This window comes from Copidosoma floridanum, unplaced genomic scaffold, assembly GCF_036245765.1.
Source record: "Copidosoma floridanum isolate Cflo_tuat_1 unplaced genomic scaffold, Cflo_Japanese_pri ptg000032l, whole genome shotgun sequence".
NCBI classification, from domain to species: domain Eukaryota; kingdom Metazoa; phylum Arthropoda; class Insecta; order Hymenoptera; family Encyrtidae; genus Copidosoma; species Copidosoma floridanum.
In genome coordinates this window covers 5,579,768-5,601,741 of record NW_028321909.1, presented here as the reverse complement: position 1 = coordinate 5,601,741, position 21,974 = coordinate 5,579,768, and the positions used below count along the sequence as shown (strand labels likewise).

Sequence of the window (21,974 nt, the reverse complement as noted above, 5' to 3'; positions counted from 1 at the left end):
CTGAAAGGGATTAACGAGATTTACATTTGAAGCTCGCCGGAGTATCCACGGGATTCGCTGTTATTTGTGAAAGTGCGGGCGCGTACATGGCCGTATTGTTATTTATTCGCACGTTTCGCCCCGAATCGCGTTTGTTCCCTGGATTTGCATTCACCTGCAAAACTAGATCGCCCGAGATTTTGATGAGGTTTGTTAGTAAATACGTGAACGTGTTACCGGAGGAAGCTGATCCAGTTGGATTTTGGGACGTACTGGGCAAGCCGGTGCACGTCACAGCACATTTGTTGAAATTAAAATCATACCCGAATAACAAACGTCATCTATTACATGGATATTTTTTTACATTAATTTGTTCGCAGCTCTATTGATCTCCCTATTTCTGCGTGCCTGCTCATTTTGCAACCAGAAATCCCTTAAACATTATTCACTAGTCGTAGTTTTACTTAGAGAAAATTATTTATAAATCAAATAAAAGTTTTTATAAATAAAGGCGATGACAGGTAGAAAACAAATTTGGTACTTTTACACTTGATTAATTTACAATAGTTTACTCTCTTTTGAAAAGAAAATATGTTTTTCCTTTTTTTTGAAACTTTCACCATAAAGTACAATACGTAGAAGCTACAACAACCACTGATCCGCAGTTGTAAAGCAGAAAGTATTCTACTTACAATTGTCGAGCAACGGCCGATTTGTAGAAACAATGAAAAAAGTTTTTTGGCCTAAAAGACATTTTCTCTAACAAAAGAAGCGAAAGAACTGCGGGAAAAATTCAATAGACGGAAGCATTTGGAGCGCACGATACTTTTGGCGTCGTTATCATTCCAATACACATGAGGGTTATGAGACTTTTTTTTTTAATTTCAAACAGCAATAACAAGACAGACACAAGTTTTTGACTGCCGATAGCTTAAATTGATCTTTTTTGCGTAGGACAAGACAAAAAAAAAGGTGAAATTGAGCAGCTGTAGTTTCAGAGGCGTCGTGGTTGGGCAGCAGGAGAAAATATTTATTATAATGCGCAAGAGCCGAGCCCCACTTCCTTGGCCAGAGGAGAAGTGGCAGCCTAATCTCTCACCAGATATACAGCGCTGCTCTATATTCTCACTGCGATCCACGAGCGTAAGGCCGTTCATTCACGAGCGCCTTATCTTCTTACTCTCGGACGCCTGTGTGTGCCCTCGCGTATATATACATAAACGTATTCGTCCTCTCGTTCCTTTTCGATGAATTTATCACCCCTGCCTCTGACGCCACGAGTGGTCTCGATCAGTTTAAATTAAAAGTTTCGCCGAGGGGATCTCATATTTCTTTCAATTGAATTGCCGCGTACTTTGAATTTCATAAATTTCATCTCTCGAGCGACAACGACGGACGCTGTATATGCACGTGCTGACCTGGAAGTAGAACGAGTCAGGGTATTGTCAGACTCGATTTCGTTGTGTTTTACGGCTACGAGATTGCTTTGAAAAAAAAAAAAAAAAAAAAAAAAAAAAACACTTGCGTGACTCGTACGTGTATCACCACCGGAACGTGCTTTTGTGTTGCTTAATATAAAAGCGCTACTCTGACAAACGAGCGATTCACAAGCATAGCCGAATACTCAAACTACGCTTGCAAATTTGCAAACTAATTATTCGGGGATTCGTAACAATTATTGTTTAATGCCATCAACGATGAGACTCGCTAGAGTACGGCAATGTGCTACAAACCCGAGTACGCCCGAAGTAACTTTAATGTATTAAAGAAGGAGCGCGCGCGCACGTCAAATTCAGACAGACTCGAGATCCTCTTTCCTCGCAACTGGAGAGGCAATATGAAAATTCCAAAGGCATGACGTGTACGTAAACCCAACCCTCGTTTGTTCATTGAAAATTTGCCCAATAACTTTCGTACCGAACGAAAGCTTACTTCCACGAAAACCCGTTTTCAAAAACTCGCGCAGCAGGTATACATATTTTATACGGTCGTGTTATGCCCTGATTTCTCTTAAAACTATGTTTTCCTTTTCTCACCGACACGCGCTCCATTTCTCAGTTACAAGGAAGTACAAGGTTGGAACAAGGTACAGGAAAAAAGTTAAACGAAAGAAAAATCCCTCCCTTTATTGAGTATATAATACATATATAAGGCGCGCTTCGAGTTTCCTTGTAGCAAGTAGTAATAGACCTGTTCAGTCAGACGCGCTCGGTGCGAAAGTTTCTCCGGTAAACGAATAAGAATCGCGCGTTCGATAGCTTTTTGCTTTGCAATCGTATATATAGGTGTTATCGAAGCTCTCTCGAGAGCAAACGCGTCAACAATTTGGAAAGTTAATGGGAAAAAATGAAAAATTCGGATCGAATCGACCTCGCTGAAATGAAACTCCAGCAAAGTGAAACAAGTTTTTTTTTTTTTTTTGTTTTTTTTCTTTCACTTTCCCAAGTCCGAACGAAGGAACGTACTCGCACCAGAACAAAAAGACCCAGGGTCACTAGACTCACCAGTTTGGGGGGAGGCGAAGGTCAATCGCTTGATTGCACGCGCGAAGCGACACCCCCATATCCTCGCGGCGAAATAAAAACGACAAGACCGCATACGTGTACACGTTGTCCCATCTTCCCGAAAATCAGATGCTCTCGCGAGTAATAACCTGCCGAGAGAAGGCATCCTTGAGAGAAAACCCGGGGAAACCGGCTCCACCTTTCAGAGATAAAAGAATATAGGTGCACCTTGTCACCCGAGGAAAATCGGTACACACGGATGATGCATATACACGAGACACATCAGCCGCTTGCTGTATCCAGCCAAAAAAATCATCTTGTCAATGTTGGGGTTGGAGGGGGGGCTCGTAAAGGATAAAACGAGCTTCGAGAGGGTTGGGTATCCCGTGTATGGTGAGGCATCGCGACCCTACTAGCGGACTCGTGACGTCACGCGCTGCGGAAGGTGCACCGACCTGCGCGTCCTCCCCCGCACAGCCAAAGAGGGAGCTCGGAGGCCACGGTGACGTCATACGCGCGCATGGAACGGTACAACTCGACGGTCGCCTTGGCGACGATGACGTAGCGCCGACCCTCCCCCTTGGCCCTCCTGCCACTGATAATACACCATGTGTGCGTGTGTGTGACCACGTATTTGGGGAGGTGTGGAGAATGTAAGCCACGTATATACACGGGTAAGGGCTCTATATATTTTTGTCTTGTGAGGCGTTTTTTTTTTTTTTTTTTTTTTTCTTTACCCCTGCTCAAAGAACTGCTACTGCTGCATTTGTTTACCCTTCAAGGAGAGAGAGAGAGAGAGAGAGAGAGAGAAACTCGCGACGCGGTAAACCAACAAAATCAACGAGTGCCGGAGCATCCATTCCTATGCTACCGAGGGGCTTGGGGATGGAGAAGGCGCTTCTTCTTCGCATCGCAAGCTCGAGCTTTTTGGGAAAACTGTGTTTGCCGTCGTCGTCGCTACGCAAATAAGCTTGGATTTGTTTGTTTACTTTTGTATTGTGGGGCTGGGGTACGAGGTAACCCTCGAGGCGGTAATAACAAGCCCCAAGTCTGGATTTTCCGAGGAATACATGCGGCTGCCGAGAGTTTTTTAACGCGATGTAAAACAAATCGTGAGCTTATTGCCTTTTCGTCGTTACCGTTTCGGGGGTAACTTTGTGAGAGAGAGAGAGAACCAACACTTTGTCAACTAATGTTTCAAAAGAACACATGGTTGGCCCATAAAGGCCCATAAAACGTGACCATCAATTTTTGTACGTGAACAAACTCCATGTTCACCCAATCGATACTTGTTTGTGGACAAGTTGAAAAGTGCCTCCCTTCCTCCCCACGTTTTTCCTGAAACAAAAGTGGTAGAAAAAAGGGGCCACCAAGCATCAAAAACTTTGGGTATATTTTGTACGAAAGTAAAAGAAAGTCCTTTCGTTTTCCTTATTCCCAGTAGATGTCCACAGTTTAGGGGGCTCGATTTTTTTCAAGATACCACGGGTGCGGCAGATTCGCAGTGGTACACGATAGGTACAGTACATCAGTGACGATTTCGTTAAAAAGTACGAGTCGTTTTTATCGGCGTCAGTTATGGGGCGGTAAAAATCTTTACGAGCCTTACACGCCAACGAAAATATGCCTCCTCGGAAACAATGGACAATGAAGCGAGTTTTTCACCCGCTGCAGGAGCCAAGCGTTCGTCTAAAATCCAACGAGAGCCTTCCTCCTCCTCGAAACGTAACGGTTGGACCATCAATCTTGTACCCCGTTGGGAGGGGGTGGCTTGCGCCGTGATTCTCACGAGGAGCGTCGGCTTATCGCTTACAATTATCTCCTCGCCGATATACAGAGTCGTTTCCTGCTCCTTCGTTATATACCTTTTGGGAATTTTTTTTTTTTTTTTTTTTTTTTTTTTTTTCACCCCCCAACGCCAAAGTGGGGGACCGATTTCTTTCTTCCTCGCTGAGAAAAAAAAAAAAAAACGCCTCCTCGCCCAAAAAATCCCAATCAAGCGTTTAAGCCTCCGATTAACAAAGTTTTTCAGCGAATTAACCACGTTCCCAATTAGGAGCTTTCGAGCATGCGACAGTAGATACGAGCCTAACGAACGGATTTGTGCCAACGCAGCCGATGGGAAGCAGACGCTTAGTGGATCATCCCTCGTTTTCATTGTTTGCTTGCCATTGAAAATCTCACCTCGGAAAATCATCGGTTCGTAGCTTACGTAAGGCACCGAGAAAAAAAAAATCTCGGGACGGAAAGACAAGTTCTTTTTTTTTTTTTCAGCGAAAAAAATCGATAATTAATTCCAAGTCGGTCGTAAAAAGGGAATATCGTTGATTGCGTAAGACGAAAGAGGAGATGGCGATGAGGTACAATGAAACCAGAGGGAGAAAAAGCTACGTTTTTAATTGAAAAAAGAAAAAAGGCCGTAAACGAAGGACCTTACATTAAATTGGACACCATTGCGACCCAGTTGGGCGTGACGGATTCCTGCAGCTCGAAAAACTCGACCAAGCCGATTTTGAAGTGATATTACGCTCATCGGCGTTTCAATTTAAAAGAGACTCGACGAAACCACCTACGGGAGGAACTCGGAAAAAGTAAAAGTGTAAATCGTACTCGAGCAATCGGCGATCCTCCATCGAGCAATCAGTCCCGTGTGTGGAGTCAATTCAGCAGCCGTGTACGGCTAAAAGCTGCATTGTCGTGCACACCGCGTGCGACGACTAATTTCACGCGCCATACGGAACATTGTACATCGGCGCGTCCAGGGAGACTCGACATGTGCGCCCAGTGTGTGTATATATATAATACCCGTACATGTATACGTGCACGAAGAGAGAGAGGGAGCGGCTAATGGACTCTCGGAGATTGCGACCTGTCCGAAACTACTGGGTCGTTGGCTGCGTGGGTACCGGCTGGCTTATCAATCTCACTCCAAATTGCTGTTTTGGCGAAAACTCAGCCAAAAGAAGGACTGGATGTATCGTTGGGTGTCGACATGCAATTCAGGTACTGTGTCTTATTCCAGGTTTTTTCCTTCCGTGACAAATGAGTTTCCATGGTAAAAGGTACAGAGCTTATTTGCTCTGAATTAATAACAAGGTTTCGCTCGGTGGCGTTTTGCTCCCCGCGACTATATACTTGTGCGCGAATAGCAAACTCAAAGCACACAATGGAGCTTCATTGCTCGCTACGGGGTTGTTATTGCTACCGAAAGGAGCGAGTTCCCGCGTAAAATCATAATTCCAGTGGAAAAGCTCGCGTTCGCGGAACACCCGAGTTGACGCGTGTGCGTATATATACCCAAGTCTCGAATGTTTCCAGCTTCACAAAGCGCCTCAGAATTTGAACGCGCGATGGGCGATACGATGCGAAATAAAAAATGCATGCCCATTGGGAGGGAGAAAAGTCAAGAAGATAAAACGGCAAATGACGAGAGGGAGCAAGCGCCAGCGTGAGCTTATATGTTTGTCCAGGGCGCGCGTGTGCCGTAAGTGCCGATGTAAGACCGTCCGTATAATTGAGCATGTGGCTCTCTGTGTACGTTATATACTTACGTGAGGAGCCGCCCCTTGGACTATTCTCGGGGTCGTTGCCTAAACTGTTGACACGACCCACACGAGCGCGACGTGTGTGTATACTCGTGCGCTGCTCCTTTTTCTCTTTTTTTTCCACGTATCTGTATGACCTCTGCGTTTTTCTCCTCCCTTGGTTTTTTTTTTTTTTTTTTTTTTTTTTTCATCCTTTATACCTCGTAAGATTTGCCCTGAGCTCAGAGACGATTGAAAATGCAGGGGGAAAACGTGGCAGATACCGAGCAATTGGACTAATTTAATCCGATACTCGTGTCCTTGAGAGCTTCGTATCTCGCGAGCCAACAATCTGGTAATTTTCCCCGTTGACTGCCGGCAATTAGACGGCCCTTTCCCAGCTTCCCCTTCGTCCATCGTATAGGGCGGTCAAGTGGTCTTTACCTTGGAACCTCCTCCACTCGGGTGGCTCGTACCCGTTGCTCCAATCGTGGCTGCAACAGCAATTCCATCGATTCCTAATGGAACAATCAAATTACACCGTGGAATGTCTCAATGTAACCTTTGGGGTAAGGAATAAGGTCCCCTCTATTTTTTAGCTGTCCACGAGTCCTTAAGAGCCGCATTTTGTTAATGGAGGGGAAAATAACGAGGATTACCTATACATCGCTTGCACGGAGCATAAAGTATATAAGCTCGACCCGACCATCAGTAGTACCGACGATGCTTCACCGTAAATGTAAAAGTAGATAATATCCATGCTATATATACTTACCTCTCTTTCACCGAAATCGCGGGTGTATCACGCACACGTGACGCCCGGGCTCCTCAAGGACTCGCTCGGCAAAAGAGCGTTAGATTATCGCTTGCCGCTGCGTTTTTTCTCGCCCCCCCCCCCCGGCAGCAGTTTCGAGAAACAGCATCCCTCGGCTTGTGCGTGTACAGATCGAACGATTGCTCGTACGGCTTTACTGTTACGTACAATGGTGTTCTTTTTTGTGCTTGACTGTTATTTCCCCCCCCCCATCGAGCGAAAATACAACTAAGAGCGAACATGGGATGAAAATGGTGACACGTGAGTACATAATACACATACCTTATGTAACGCGTGTCACGTGTCGACATTAGTATAAGGTGGACCACCTATACGCGGGGAGCAAATCGTCCCCCCCTCCCTCTCTACGTCATTTGTATAATATATATATAATGTACAATGCGCCACGTTGTTGTCAGCGAAGGAGGGGGAAGGGGTTATACAGCTGTGCACTGACCCAATTTCCCACCGATCCGTGACGCGGCCCAGCGTCTATATATTATATATATATATAAACATACACGCGTGCACACATAGAGCTTGAGCTCGTGACGTCAGTCGGCCCTCGACGTCAGCATCATCGTGCATCCAAGAGCTTATATGTATACATAGCTGCAGGAGGTGTATACACAGGTATATATATGCGCGTACAGAGGAGCAGGAGGCCATTCAGCGATCTAGTTTTCGCCCTCGCGGCATCCACCCCCGCGTCCCGGCCAAAGCTTTAATGGACGTAATACCATCGCCTTTCTCACTCTCTCTCTCTCTCTATCTGTACTGTGCCCGCAGTGTACCCCTCCCCCGTCCGTCGCCGCCCCCTTTCCACTCCCATTCATGCGGATGTATTCCTTTGGCGAGGGCCTTCGATTCAGCTCTTTCTACGCTCTCCTGGTGCTCTTTTTTTTTTCCTCTCTATCTCTAGACTTTTGTGCAGCTTTTTTTTTCCTCTCGTGGCTTCGAGTAAATAACACCGCAGAGGAATAAAAATCTATGGTCGAGCGTTTCTGAAACCGTCAAAGGTTTTTTTTTCTAATATATATGTATTATACGCTTCAACGGACTTTTATATAAATCCGACCTTTTTGTATGGCACACTCCCAACACCTTGGACAACCAATATCCTCTTACATAGACCAAAATTTGGTTTACAGCTTATCTTACGTTTATATGTACTCTATGGTAACACTTTTTTCTTGGATGGAAAACACACGATGTGTTTTGACTCGTAAGGAAAAAAAACGCATAGTATTTTATAGCCACTTTGTTTAGGGATTGCAAATTCGATGATTATTCTCGGCTCATTGGGGCCATTATGAAACATAAGTAGACGCGCACGTGAGCTGGACTCTACCCCCTCGCAAATAGATCCCACGCGTAATTCGATGATTGGCCTCCACCAAACGCCCCACGAGTATGTATTATAATATGGGGTAAACACGGACGGCAGCTATTTCAGCTGTACGTATATACACGTGCACTCCCTGATGATCGATGGACGTCAAGACAGTAGATTTATTTCGCAGAGTCTGGCTGCTTGATCATCCACCGGTGCTAAAGTCACGCGACCCAATTTATAAAAACGTCGTGGATCAAACACATCGCGCTTTTCATCAACTTTCGTTCCCTTCCTCTCCACCCCTAACGTCCACTACAGCCGTATGAGCTCGCGGACAGGGTGATTCAATGGCTCATGGCCGAGTAAAACTTTTACGCTTACCACTCAGCGCGAACAATCGAGGGAAGTACATACACAAGCTGGAGGACGCGTCTCACTTTTCCCCCCAAGTGAGACAAGAAGAATTTAACGTCCGTTCGAAAGCGTCTCTCCTCTGCCTCGGCTCACATCGGCTGGTATGTATACTACACTCGCATAAATACTTTTACGATTGGCTCTATTTAGCGCAGAGTTGGCTCGTTATTAGCGTCATCATTGGAAAGTGTGTCTGTATACTCACTCTCCACTGATACAAGGAAGCTGTGAATTTATTGAACAAAAAAACGACAATCGAAAGTTTATGAACCCTGTACCTTATGTTTGCAACAAATGTAAAAAAAAAAAAAAAAAAAAAAAGAAAGTACTTATCCCGCGTTACTTAATAAATTAATAGTGAATACGTTTTCGTGTGGTCTATAAGCTTTCAAGTTTTTTAAGTACACATTCAAAGTAGTTTTCGTTTTTTATGTTTTTTAAACACGCGTATGTCGTTTTCGTAGTAAATTTATATTCAAAATCAATCGTCAAATGTACGAATACACGTGAACAATATATTATTGTCAACTTGAAATTATTACGATCAAACTGCTTCGAATAGTTAAACGATCCTTTGTTTAGCGGAAATCGGAAAAAAAGCGTACGATCCAAAGTCATGCGTCATCGCTAATAAAAGCTCGTATGTAAGCTAGAAAGACGATGCGACGGCAATATGTATTGTACATGTATATATGTGAACCCCATTAAAATTCAATAAAGGGGAAACATCGGCACCCGCAGCTTTGAAAGGGAACATGACACTCTGTGCATCCCCGACGTGAGTTCTCGTATACCATCGATGAGAAGCAAAAAAATAACTTTCAGTCCGGTAAATCGTCATCGCGTCGACTCTCCCCTTTCCCCTTATTCTTTTTCGATCAAAAGTGAAATAGACCATGTGTAACGCGTGAACTGTCGATAGGCCGGCGTGCTATGATCGATTTCTATTACCCTCAATGTGGGTATATAAATATAGGCGTGCGTATTTCTCTCGAAAGGGAGGGTCTTTGTGCGTTACGTATACGTATACATATTTATACAGAGCAGAGATAAAAGAGTAAGAGAAAGGGACTTTTTTTTTCTCCCCCATTTTCCGCCCTCCTGAAATAGCTTTTTTTTCCCTTCGACTTTGACTCCCGTTTTTTTCCTCCTCTGGGCTTATTCCTCGGCGTATACATGTATATACTGTGCGTGACAAACGGCCGGGTTATCTCTGGCATCTTGGAAACTTCGGGGCTGAAGAATTTTTTTTCAGAACTTTCGGCCCTAATGAATTATCGCAAAGTCGAGGGCAAAGTTTTTTGTTCCCCTCTTCCCTCCAACCATGGAGACAATTTACAAGGGTACAATATGTACTCGCGGTTCGAGTTGAATTTTACCATCGTATCACAAATGACCGATTTTTCCTATAACTCTCCTTCCTTACCGATACTTAGTATATTATGATTTAATGATAAATCGGCAATGCCTTTGATCCCCCGATTTTTGATCATCGATCCAATCGGAGATTCGTTGCTTCGAAATAAACACAGGAACCGCTCAAAGTTTCCGCAGACAAAACAACTCTGTATACGTGGAACACCGATTACCTTTGGCTAGTCCATCATCCCGACGACTCATTTCCCCGATACTACAATCGTCTCCTTATCGAGTTGCAAAGCGTTTTATTCACATCCTTGAACTTTCGTCGCTAAGCCGTACGGAAAGTTTCCCCTTCTCGTGGAATCCAGGGGGTTTCATGGAATTTCGACAAGTTGAAGCTTTTTTCTCGAAACTGATGTTACCCCTTGATGCACACAGCATCACATGACTTATCCTCGGTAAAACAACCCTTGATCAAAAAGCACAAGCTGTTATCCTGGCTCTCGCAAGTCAGCGATTGAAAGTTTGCTTGTTTCAAGCGATTGAAATCGCGATCGAAAGCTTAAACCGGAAGTGCCATTTTTATATGATGAAGGATACAGGGACGCGATTTTTTAACGCACAGTTATCCTAGAGCTTCGTTTGCTACGTACCTCTCCCTCTCTATATGCATGGAGAGCAGACGTAGAGCCCCCTCGGGAACTAATACCGCATCGATCGAACTTTTAATCACGTCCGAGCGGGGGAGGGAGAAAATTTCGTTAGCTGCTCGAGTGGCCCTTACCCCGCCTCCGCTCCGTGGACGAAAAAGCCTTTTTGCATTTGCCATCAGGAAAAAGTGCCGATTTAGGCTTATTATTGGTTGGGTTCCTGCCGCAAAGGAAAGACCCATCAAGGGACATTTTTGTGTGAAAAATCCATCTCGAAAAAGACACCACAGCTGTTTTTTAGCTCGCGCGAGTGCGAAAAACATTATCCTCCCCCCCCCCCCGGCAGCTATAAAACCACTTCTCCCGGTGGGGGAATATACAACCACTTCGAATAAAAAGCAAGAGGGAAAAAACGGCGGGTGTACGTGTATACGCCAGTGTCCTTCGAGCCAGAGACATCTGGCTGAGGGTGTAGCAGTGATGGTCATTGGATTTAGCCGTTGTCGACGACAATGGTGGCAGACCGTCCCAGCCGGAGGTGGTGTAGCTCTTCTTGATGACATTTTTCCATTTGCCCCTTCGGTCCTTCGGTATAGGCTTCCAAAGCCTGGACTGGCGATCGATGACCGACGACTTTTCGTCCCGTACGGTAGTACATAGTGTCACACACAGGAGCTGGGGATTGGCCATTTCCCCGCAAAAAGTTTAATCGTTAGAGTTGTGCGTTTACCTACGAGTGGACGCTGTTCAAGTTAGTACATCAAAGTGAAACTAGTTCCGCTTCGGAATTCACAAGCAGAGCAGCTAGTTATACACGTTGTGAACAGCATATGAGAAATCCATCCCGGGCCAATCTGGACTTTATCGGGAATCCTCGAAAGACCCGAAAACCAGCCACACGTTAGCCGATTCAAGGACGTGCCTTTGTTTCAAAATCGTAATTTCGTCCCATTGTGGCGGAAAATGGGTTTCACTCTCGGCTCGTGGATCACCTGCGCCTAAATTGATCGAACGCGCGGGACACAAAAGACTCGACAGGCAATTTCACTCGGGCGTACGGACACAATGACGGATGTGTGCCGGGGAGAGCGCGTGTGTGGCTTGAATATAGACGCGGGGATTAGCATTGGGGAAGGTGTATTGGATATATATATATATATATATACGTATATGTACACGGCGAGCCAGAGAGGGAAAAAAAGTTGGATTTTCTTTTGATGGAGTTTCTCGAGGAGATTAATGTTGATCTTTGGCCCCTCCGACTCCGATGAGCGCCGGGTGGACGTTCCTGTTCCGTAAACGCCACGAGTCAAATGTACATATAATTTTTGCCCCAACGAATTTTTAGTGCTGGTTGATGACGTTAACCAAACACTGAGAAAAAAAAAATAATGAAAATTATAGAGAAATTCCAGCAAAAATTGCCGTTACGCACAGTAAATCGAACGCAAGTTGGAAAAAAAGGAAAAAAAATTATTTTTTTTTAACTGTAAAGATTATTGTGTTAACAGTAAAAATTATAATGCTGGAACAGTAAACCTTAAAAGAATCGGTTAATACATTTTTCTTTTTTTCAGTTAAAAAATTTTTACTGTTTTGTTAAAAATAATAATTTTTTCCTTTTTTGCCAGCTTGGGTTTGATTAACTGAGCGAAATGGTAATTTTTACTGGAATTCCTCTAATTTTCATTATTTTTTTTTCTCTTAGTTTACTATTTCTAATAATTTTATAGAATTTTTAAGTATCGTAAGAGGTCCAACAATAACCATCACAGTGGTTCGTTGAACGAGTGGAAATATCGCACAACTCGTCACCCCAACTCTCGATACGCGTTAAAGTTGCATGTTTATGAGAGAAAAAATTCCCATCACGAATTATCATAAAGGTATATATGTAGACCGTCCAAGTTGATTCACTGGTTCCTAAAATAACTTTTCGTCAAAGGGGGTGGGGGACGGGGGTGCCAATGAAAAAGTTTCAAGTAAATAGAAATCGGTCTTTGGAAACTTTTCGATAAAACTCCACACCGCCACCTTCCTCCTATCAAAAGTTTCCGTATGGAAAAATGGCACATACACGACCATGTAATATATACGGAGGAGGGTACAAAACGACCTTCATAATGGAATCCAATAAACTTTTCACTCTCGCCGAGTCTTACGTGTGTACATTTTTTTTTTTCACCCTTTGTTCCAGGATATCGACTACGAAGGCTTCAAGAAGTTTCTCCATACTTACCTCGAGTGCACGACGCCCGACGAACTTTCCCGGCACCTCTACCTCTCGTTCATCAAGAAGGGCACCCGCGGCGCTGGTTTTTTGCAGGTGCGTGTTACAACAACCCGGTACCATACTCCTCTTTTACTGTCCTCAGTAGGCTCTTTTAAAACTTTTTTTTTTTTTTTTTCAATGGAGCAAGGACACAAAAATAAAAATGTGGAAAATTGTCGATTATTCAATACCCTTTTGAATTCGGAACGAGTACTTTTACTGCCACCTGACTTTATTCCATTTTCAATATCCATCCCAGTGATTAAAATGTCCTCGGTGAATAAATAAAAAAAAAAAAAAAAAAAAAAAACCAGGGCCATTATTTACAATTTCAAGTCTCAAAGATGAGCCGGATTTCCCGCAGCGGATTACGGAGCAGGACAACCTCGATCTCCAGTCTCACTCGGGAAGCTCTTTTTTCCTCCCCTTCCTCCGAGACCCTCCCAATGAAAATCCCCGACGAGCGAAGCAAAGATAACTTGGCAATTTTGACCGTTTTTCCGTACAGGAGATGGCCGTGCTGTCTTCGACGACCGCCTGCGCCGCCATCACCTCGCACACCACCTCCAACACGAACGTCAACAACACGGGCTTGAGCACGAGCCAGCCGAGCGAGAGCCACGGCTCGAGCCTCGCCGACAAGATCCACGGCATCACTGAGAAGCTCCAGGCCCTCGGTTACCACAGGGCGGACCCCGAGGCCTCCTCGCGCTCGAGATTCGGTACACCTAGTCATCTCTCCGGTTTAACGGGGGGGAGGGCCTTTTTTTCTTTGGAAAAAAAAAAAGAGCCTCCCGTTGACGTGGTCGCCGCCTGCCGGGAACAAGACTCCGAGGATTCCCGGCAGGCGACGGTGTCGAAAGCGCGTGTTGCGTGTCGTTAACAGAGGGCTTGCATTGCAGGGACTATATATCCAGTGCGGGCGCTGCCGCACACCTCGTACAGCTGCCACGACGTGCTCGAGAGGAAGAGCACCGACACGAGCCCGAGCCACAGTCAGATGTCCCGCAACTCGTCCCGCAAGTCCAACAACTCGCTGCTTGTCAACAACGGCAAGTTGCAAGAAGGTGAGCCTATACACGCATGTATACACGCATATATACACCCCAAAGGCAAACGAGGGTGAAAAACGACGCGCACCCTTTTGATGTACCCTCGGCGAGAAAAATTGCCTCCGCTGGATAATATGTATACAGTACAATCTCGGAGTGATCGATGGAGATGGGGGATGGTAAAATAAATGAATACGCTCGGTGAATCTGGCGGAAGTAATCAAAGAGATTTATTTTTTATCCCTCCGAGCTCGCTGAGTAGGGAGAAAAAAAAAAACCCAAAGTCGATCGTTTGCGAGGAAAAGTATATGGAGAACAACGGCTGTGCGATTATGTATGCGGGAATGGCTGAAACGAAGAAACAAAAAGGACCGACGGAAAAATCCAGAACGAGGCTCCTTGTGTTTCGGAGAGAATAGAAATGAAACTTGAAAAAGCAGCCATGGGGTATTGGGGCGATAGTTGGTGCGATTGAAACGTAACACTTGAAAAAAAAAAAAAAAAAAAAAAATTATGCGGGATCAGGAGGAATCGGTGTCCGTAGGCAGAGAGTGACGGGGCGCTTCGTGGCCTATCTTTCCTAAGGACCCACACACGCCCCTCCATCAATTTCCACGGCACAGGAGACTCCTCTTCCATCCTGATTTTATCTCGTCGCGCTGTACACACACGCTCCGGCGAGCTTTTCTTATTAGGTTGTACGTGTATATACATCTCCGTGTACGGCAAAAACGCGCGCGTGCAAAAAATGAGAGACCAAGAGGGAACCGAGAGCAGGAAAAGGGATAATATTTACTTTAGCCCTTTATCATCGCGAACGGACTGCTTCCCCCCGTCTCCTCCCGAAAGCCTTTCTCATCGCTCTTTTTTTTTTTATTTATTGTTTTATTTTTTTTTACCTCATCTCGATCCCAACGTCACCGTCAAGTAGGTACACGCCTTTTTATCCGTCTTCTCAGGTGGCGTAACCGATTCCCCCAACCCCATCCCTTGATCTAGGTGACCTTGAAAATTAAAAACGCCAAATCGGTTGGAATCCGCCCCAAAAATACATTTGGTCCTTGATTCTCCCCCCGAATTTACACTATACGCTCGTAATCCGTCCTACCATCCACGCGTATATCCCAAATCCCAGTGATTCGAGGGTTCCCCTCATCTGGCCGTATATATACATACACTTGGGTATAACCACACTGGAATCCATTCCCGAGATTCTTTGCGAATGATATACGCTGCGGTGAATATCCGTCGAGACGAACGGAATTGAATGGGAGTATCTACCTACGTATGTATGTTTATGGGGTTCGAGGGATCGATTTCGGCTAATGCAAAGGCCAGCGGACGACGGGGTATTATGCGGAAGGGTAAATAGACTCTGAGCCCCGGAAGCTATAAATACTTGGTTCGTGATTCTCTCCGCGCGTAAAAGTTTATTTGGATTTCCGCGTTTGCGTGACTCCATTATATCCATGTGTGTACCGATTGATCGACAAATGTTGGCATAGACACTCTTTACTAGATCACGCATGTGGAATAATTCAGTTTCGGCGTTCCATCATGCCGATGCTCACACCATTGAAATCGAATTTTTTTTTTCCCCCACACGTGACATATTTTTTTATTGTTACTATCATAGGCATACGAGTGATCGTTGGATTCAGGCTGCAATCAGATGCTTGTCCCTCGCGTACACCAACGATCCGAACCGATTGATATCCGCTGAATCGTACACGCGGAGAACGGATTTATCCGAGTGACTGCCATGGAAAGTTGCCGAGAAAAATGGGAGAGGGGAAAACAAATCGAGTCGGAACCGAATCAACATTCGTTCAGTACAAATCGTTTGACCGAGAATTTCATTGTGTTGAGAAAATTCTTAGTATAACATATTTATGTACGAGCCACGACTCGGAACATTATTTCCAGCGTATTTGGCAATAAACCGTAAAGGAATTGCAGTGGACGTGTGACGCAAATACCCGTGTGTACGAAATTCGTCGATGTCAAAGTAAACTTTGTTTGTAAATATATTGCAACGGCGCGAAAATATATCGCGATCCCTGGGTATGGTCATTTGCTGACGGAAACGCCGCGAATTGGAAAACTGATGGATCGACGTTTCGCGTATTTTGGGATGTATGATAAAACATATGTATAGGGTGACGGACGTGTGTACGCTTTGTATGTAAACCGCGTTTGTGCTTACACTGGGATCTGGAATAAAATAAAACGCAGGTCCACGTGTTTATAAGTGTTTAACGATGCCCAACAGGTGCGCGTCGGTTGCAAAAGCAACTTCAGCTTTTACTTTAGTTTTTTTGCGTGTAAAACGCGCGTGGGTGTTTCATGAAGTCGGGCGTTACTGACGCGCTTTGTGCGTTATTTATATCCTCGTTACGATCGCGCGTGAGTGTTCCCTCTGAGATCCGTTTCGAGGTAATTAGTTCGTGAATTTATTGCACTGCAAGCACGTGCATCATGAGTTTCGTACTTGTTGATCTCTATTCAGTCTACCCTTGAATGCCATTGTCATTTTAATCTGATCTTTATTTTGGGTGCACCTTTAATAAAAGCTTCGACAAAATGCATAAGCGAATAATAATAATATCCACTGCGGGGCATGGATACTTTTTTGTTCAGATTACTCTTGTCTGCCGTGAGAAAAAATTTGTTCACAACATTGAATTATACGTAGTGATGAATAAAAAAACTTTTTTAGTAAAGAAAACGTAAAAAATTTCTTTCCATAGTACAATTGTGCTCAAGTCCAGATGCACCTGCTCATCAACGTTTTGACTTGATTTAAAATTTCTAGAAAATTATTTTCCTGCGAGTACGGGAAAGTTAAAAAAAAAAAAAAAAAATACCATACTATTATAGTACACTTTCCATTGCACGACGAGCAATCGGACATATTCATGATTGATTACATCATTTCCGACCATTTGTGTAAGCTGAATTGTTTAATACACAAAAGGAGGAAGTGAGCACTTGCCAATGCAGAGTAAGTATACATACTTATGTTAATGGAAGAAAGTGCACGTCGTGCTACAGTCACGGTCGCTTGTCACACTAAAACTGAGACATCCGCGTCCGGGATGGTACATATTATATTCTTGTGCTAACTTTCACGGAACATTTTAACTCTTGGTTTTACCAAATAACTGTGTACAGCCATAATTTAATACTTTTCACGTAAGAGGATGTATTTATTATTTCAGTTTTCAAGTGATAATTGAAATTATATCAACAAACTTTAACCGTCACGGTACTATTAAGATTTCATTTACTTGAAACGTCAGTAATTATATATAAACGTCATTGATAGAATCGATAATAAACGCAATCGATATGAAATAGAAAAAAAAAAAATCGATTGATTTGGTACAAATGAATTCTCAAGCACGAAGCTCAACCTGTATCGTTCAAAAGCCAATATCCTCTCGTTTCCTGGCCCGAAAGCTCCCCGACAAGACGATAAAACCTTCCTCCATCAACTTCGCTGTACAGACTTTCCCCTTCGTGCGAGCCCATCCACGGTACACCACTTGTATGAAATACGGTGTACACTTGGTCGCATTCGTTGCACAACGGGCCGGAAAAATAGAACCCGAGTTACGTCACACGAGCGTCGAGAGCTGCTGTGTATATACATCACGAGCGAGACGATCGACGCACGACTCGCTATACGCGAGCGGCAACAAGTGTTTCCGGCCACCTCTTCTCTACGCGTAGGCATAAACGGTTGGTTTTTTGTTGGTGCGTTAGTTGCTCGACCGACGATGCTGGTGTGTTTCGGGCATATATATATATATAGGTAATGGACGATGTGGTTCGAGTAGTGGTTACTGTGAAGGATACAAAGAAAGTAAAGCTCTGCGTTAGCGGAGTCAATTGAATGCAGTCCATCTCTCTCTTGTAGCGTGCTATTAAGAAACCAGGGAAACGTGAAAAAAATCGCACGACTCGCTTACGGTGTGCCCCCGCTTCGATCCTTTCCCAACTGGCGCGTATCCGTCAACTTCTAAAAATAAAGCCCGCAGCCGAGCGGTCCACAAAATTCGTGAATCACCGAGTCGCGGGAGGGGAAAGAGAAAAAAAAAAAAAGGAAAAACCTCTATCATCGTCTACATTTGTGCTTTAAATTGAACACGTATATACTGCTGAAACGATGACTCAGAGGTGATACGCGCATAACGATGCTTGACGAAATTGTTTCTTTTCAACGATCGGATCGCCGGTAGTATAGAATTTAATTACCCGTCGTCGCAAGTGGTGTTACACGGGTGAGTTGAAAAATCGAAAAACAACAACAAACGAATTTTGCAATCGGCACTGCTCATGTATACGTATATGTTGTGTACGTACGCCGCGCGCCAGACGTGCGGTTCCGTCGGCGCGCCAGCTCCTGGGGTAGCCGAGACTACGCGGGGCAGTGCCAAAGAAACTGGCGGAGAGAAAAGGTCGCGCGGAGGAGCTGCTCCGATTCGCGAGATCTTACGTAACGGAGTTCGAGGCAGTTTTTTTTTTTTTTTTCACTTGCTCGTATTGTAACGGTAACGATACGAGCTATACGGTTGTTTCGCCCTTAAAGTGGGCGGTGCGGTGCCTATCAACCGATTTTTGGCTTTCAGTTGGCCATTTGGTTTCGTCTTTTTCCTGTATACTCGACGAACAATATTGTGCAGTGAGTGCATGTGCATGAAAACGAGAAGGAAAACCTATCGCTCACCGAGGGTGCGAAAAATAATTGATCCGTCTGGTGGGTATGTACGTGTGCAACGCTGCTTCGTATGTGCGCTCGATTTACTTGGAATCGGCACATGTGTGTTCCGGCGTCTGCGCGAAATGTAAAAATACATCGGTCGTTTGTAATTTTAGAACGAGTCTCTCCTGAAGCTTTTGGTCTACCCGCCCAGAGCAGAGCTTTTCGCAGCTGTCTCCAAGGCTTTCGTTGACAAAAATCGCACCTGGAGCTTTTCGATGTACTCTCTCCGCGAGTTGAAATTTTTATTTCTTTTTTTTTTTTTTTTTTTTCTTCTTTCCTGCCATGTTCTCATAAAAAAAAAATTTACTCGAGTCCCTAAAAGAGTTGGGCCGTAGAGTTGAACCCAAACTTGTTTAAATTTATGTGTATGTTATTATACATCTTTTTGGGGAATCGAATGAGTCCACAGTAAAACTGCTTTATTGGCACTGAACCGCGACAAATGAAAAAAAAAAAAAAAGAAAAGAAAAACAAACTTAAATTTCTGCTCCGCGCGGTGATATATATATATATATATATATATATATATATATATATATATATATATATATAATCATATTTGTCTCATAACAAACTGATCGATGCTAATTCGGAAACATTGGCAATTGGGCTTTTTTTTAAATGATAAAAATAAAGAATCCGAGTGTTACTTGTCGATCGAAGTCAGCAAAACTTTACCGATCCATCAAAACACAATGCACGTGCATCCGAACATATATACTTATACACGAGCAATATCGGGACAACAGTGTCTGGCGATTCGATGCGCGGCTCACGCGACTTCTTCGAAAATCGGCGCGTGTATACCTACGTATCGGTTCAAAGAGACGCGCCGATCTATTTTCGACAAACTCTACCACCGCTACATACTACATGTGTGATGTATAGTGCACGAGTGCACTCCCGTGTAACTCTGCCAAATCGGTGGTAAAGTTTACATTTCGCTCGCGTGAGTTAAGCTTTCGATATTTTCGGGCTCCTTCGTCCAAACACACGCGCGCGCACCCGTCCGCGTTGAAAACAGAAAAATAAAATTACCTTACCCCCTCCCCCTCTTTTTTCTAAAGATCATCTCTACGAACGATGATAATATAATATCCGTAACCGGTGCTTACAGAGATAAGACAGATCGTCAGGAAGCAGAGCACGATAGACGTCCACTCGGTTAAAGTCAGCCTTAAGGACATCGTTTGCTATCTATCACTGCTGGAGGCTGGCACGCCCGAGGACAAATTGGAGTGTAAGCCCGACGAAACCTATACTTTTTGTATTTTTTGTTGATTTTTTTTTTCTATCTTCGCCCCATCGCTCTCTCATATTATTATGATACTTGTTTTTTTCCTTTCCTGGTACAACTTTTCTATTTTAAGCTCGTTTTGCGAGCTCGACCTTACCGATCTGCGTCCACGGCCCGCGGGGGCTAATTTTTACAATTACATGGACATCGGGACGAGGAAAAAAATACACCTAATAATAGTCCGGTCAAACGCGTGACTCACCCTTATCGCGTACCGGCCCTCCTCTGCATCTTGTTGTGCCGATTTAATTTACAGATTACGCGTATATATGTGCGCGAGTCACGTTTATCTCGCGACGTAAAACCTGTACCAGTGCGACGATTGCATCATTATTTATTATTATTTTTTTTTTTTTTTCGTTTTTCTTGCAGTTATGTTCCGGCTGTACGACACCGACGGCAATGGAGTCCTCGACACGAACGTAAGTTGCCGATAACCGTATATAATAACAGCGGAGTATTTTATTACTGATGTAAATGACCGATTATTTGTCCTATGGCGAGCCAGGAGATGGACTGCATCGTCAACCAAATGATGAACGTGGCCGAGTACCTCGGCTGGGACGTGTCGGAACTAAAACCGGTAAGGAGAGTTGGCTTTCAGACGCGCGTAAGAGAGTGCAGATTTAACGGTTGTGGTTCGATGCCCCGATTGACAGATCCTCCAGGACATGATGATAGAAATAGACTACGACGCGGACGGTACGGTGTCGCTGCAGGAGTGGAAGCGCGGCGGCCTGACGACCATACCCCTCCTCGTGCTCCTCGGCCTCGACACCAACGTCCGCGAGGACGGCACCCATCTGTGGAGGCTCAAGCACTTCAGCAAGCCCGCCTACTGCAACCTGTGCCTCAACATGCTCGTCGGCCTCGGCAAGAAAGGCCTCTGCTGCGTTCGTATGTATTTTTTCTTCAACCGCCCGAATCAGGGCTGGGACAGTTGCTTGTTTCCGTATAATCGCAATTTTAAACAGCCCTCGGTGCATATTTTTCCTCTTATCGATTCGGAGAGCGAACTTTCTATTACCTGGTTTCAACCGGTTCACGTGTACGAGACTTTGAATTACCGATTACAAAAAGTGCTGTTTATACCGATAAGGTATAGTAACTTTACCTACAATGGTGAGTCACGGTTTAGGCTGCGGTTCTGGTATCTTCGGGGGCTTTGGTAACACACGTGTTCACGAGTTCAAGAGCCGGGCTTGAAAACAAAATAAAAAATGGATGAATCATTTTTCGAGATGTACGTAATTTTAATGTGCTTGAATACAAATGTGTTGTTTGCCGTAGTGTGTAAATACACGGTGCACGAGCGGTGTGTACAACGAGCTCCGGCCTCGTGCATAGCAACCTACGTTAAGAGCAAAAAGACGTCCCAGACGATGGTTCATCACTGGGTGGAGGGTAATTGTCACGGCAAGTGCTCCAAGTGCAGGAAAACTATCAAGAGCTACAACGGCATAACTGGACTGCACTGCAGATGGTGTCAATTGACGGTAAGGAGGCCTAGTTTCTTTGTTGTATGCTTTATCCTGAGTGCCAATCATGTGTGGGCCATTTCGTGAACAATTTCACCTATTTTTGCTTGCGATTGAAGAATATCGGAAAGTGTTTCTCAATCGGGAGCGTTTAAGACGTTTCATCCAACGCGGGTTAACAAAAAGTCCAAATATTTCCATTTGAGAAACATTCATTCGATAAAATCCCCGATATACCGAGTAAACGCAATGAAACGAAAATCCTCACCTGTGACCCATATGTCCGCTGCAGTTGCACAACAAGTGCGTGTCGCAAGTGAAGGCCGAGTGCACCCTTGGGGAGTACGCGACTCACATACTGCCGCCCACGGCCATCTGCCCCATCGTACTCGATCGGCAGCGATCGTTATCGCGCGACAGCAAACGGGGCAGCAAACACTGCCAGGAATCCTCGGTGACTTGCTCGGTAAGTCCACCTCACGGCACTTGTGTACACGTCCCATCCACGCGCGTCCAAGTACACG

The 21,974-nt window shown here is 44.6% G+C and overlaps 1 protein-coding gene across 1 annotated transcript in view; it reads left to right on the top strand.

Annotated features, from left to right (window-relative positions):
• Window positions 1–21,974, top strand: part of Dgk (diacyl glycerol kinase 1) — a 65,468-nt gene that overhangs the window by 41,610 nt on the left and 1,884 nt on the right. Inside the window, exons 4-12 of the mRNA XM_089597358.1 lie at window positions 12,781–12,909; window positions 13,364–13,577; window positions 13,758–13,922; window positions 19,793–19,915; window positions 20,345–20,394; window positions 20,481–20,555; window positions 20,632–20,869; window positions 21,263–21,468; window positions 21,743–21,916. Coding sequence (XP_089453484.1) covers window positions 12,781–12,909; window positions 13,364–13,577; window positions 13,758–13,922; window positions 19,793–19,915; window positions 20,345–20,394; window positions 20,481–20,555; window positions 20,632–20,869; window positions 21,263–21,468; window positions 21,743–21,916 — 1,374 coding nt within the window. The remainder of the gene's footprint in view (window positions 1–12,780; window positions 12,910–13,363; window positions 13,578–13,757; window positions 13,923–19,792; window positions 19,916–20,344; window positions 20,395–20,480; window positions 20,556–20,631; window positions 20,870–21,262; window positions 21,469–21,742; window positions 21,917–21,974) is intronic.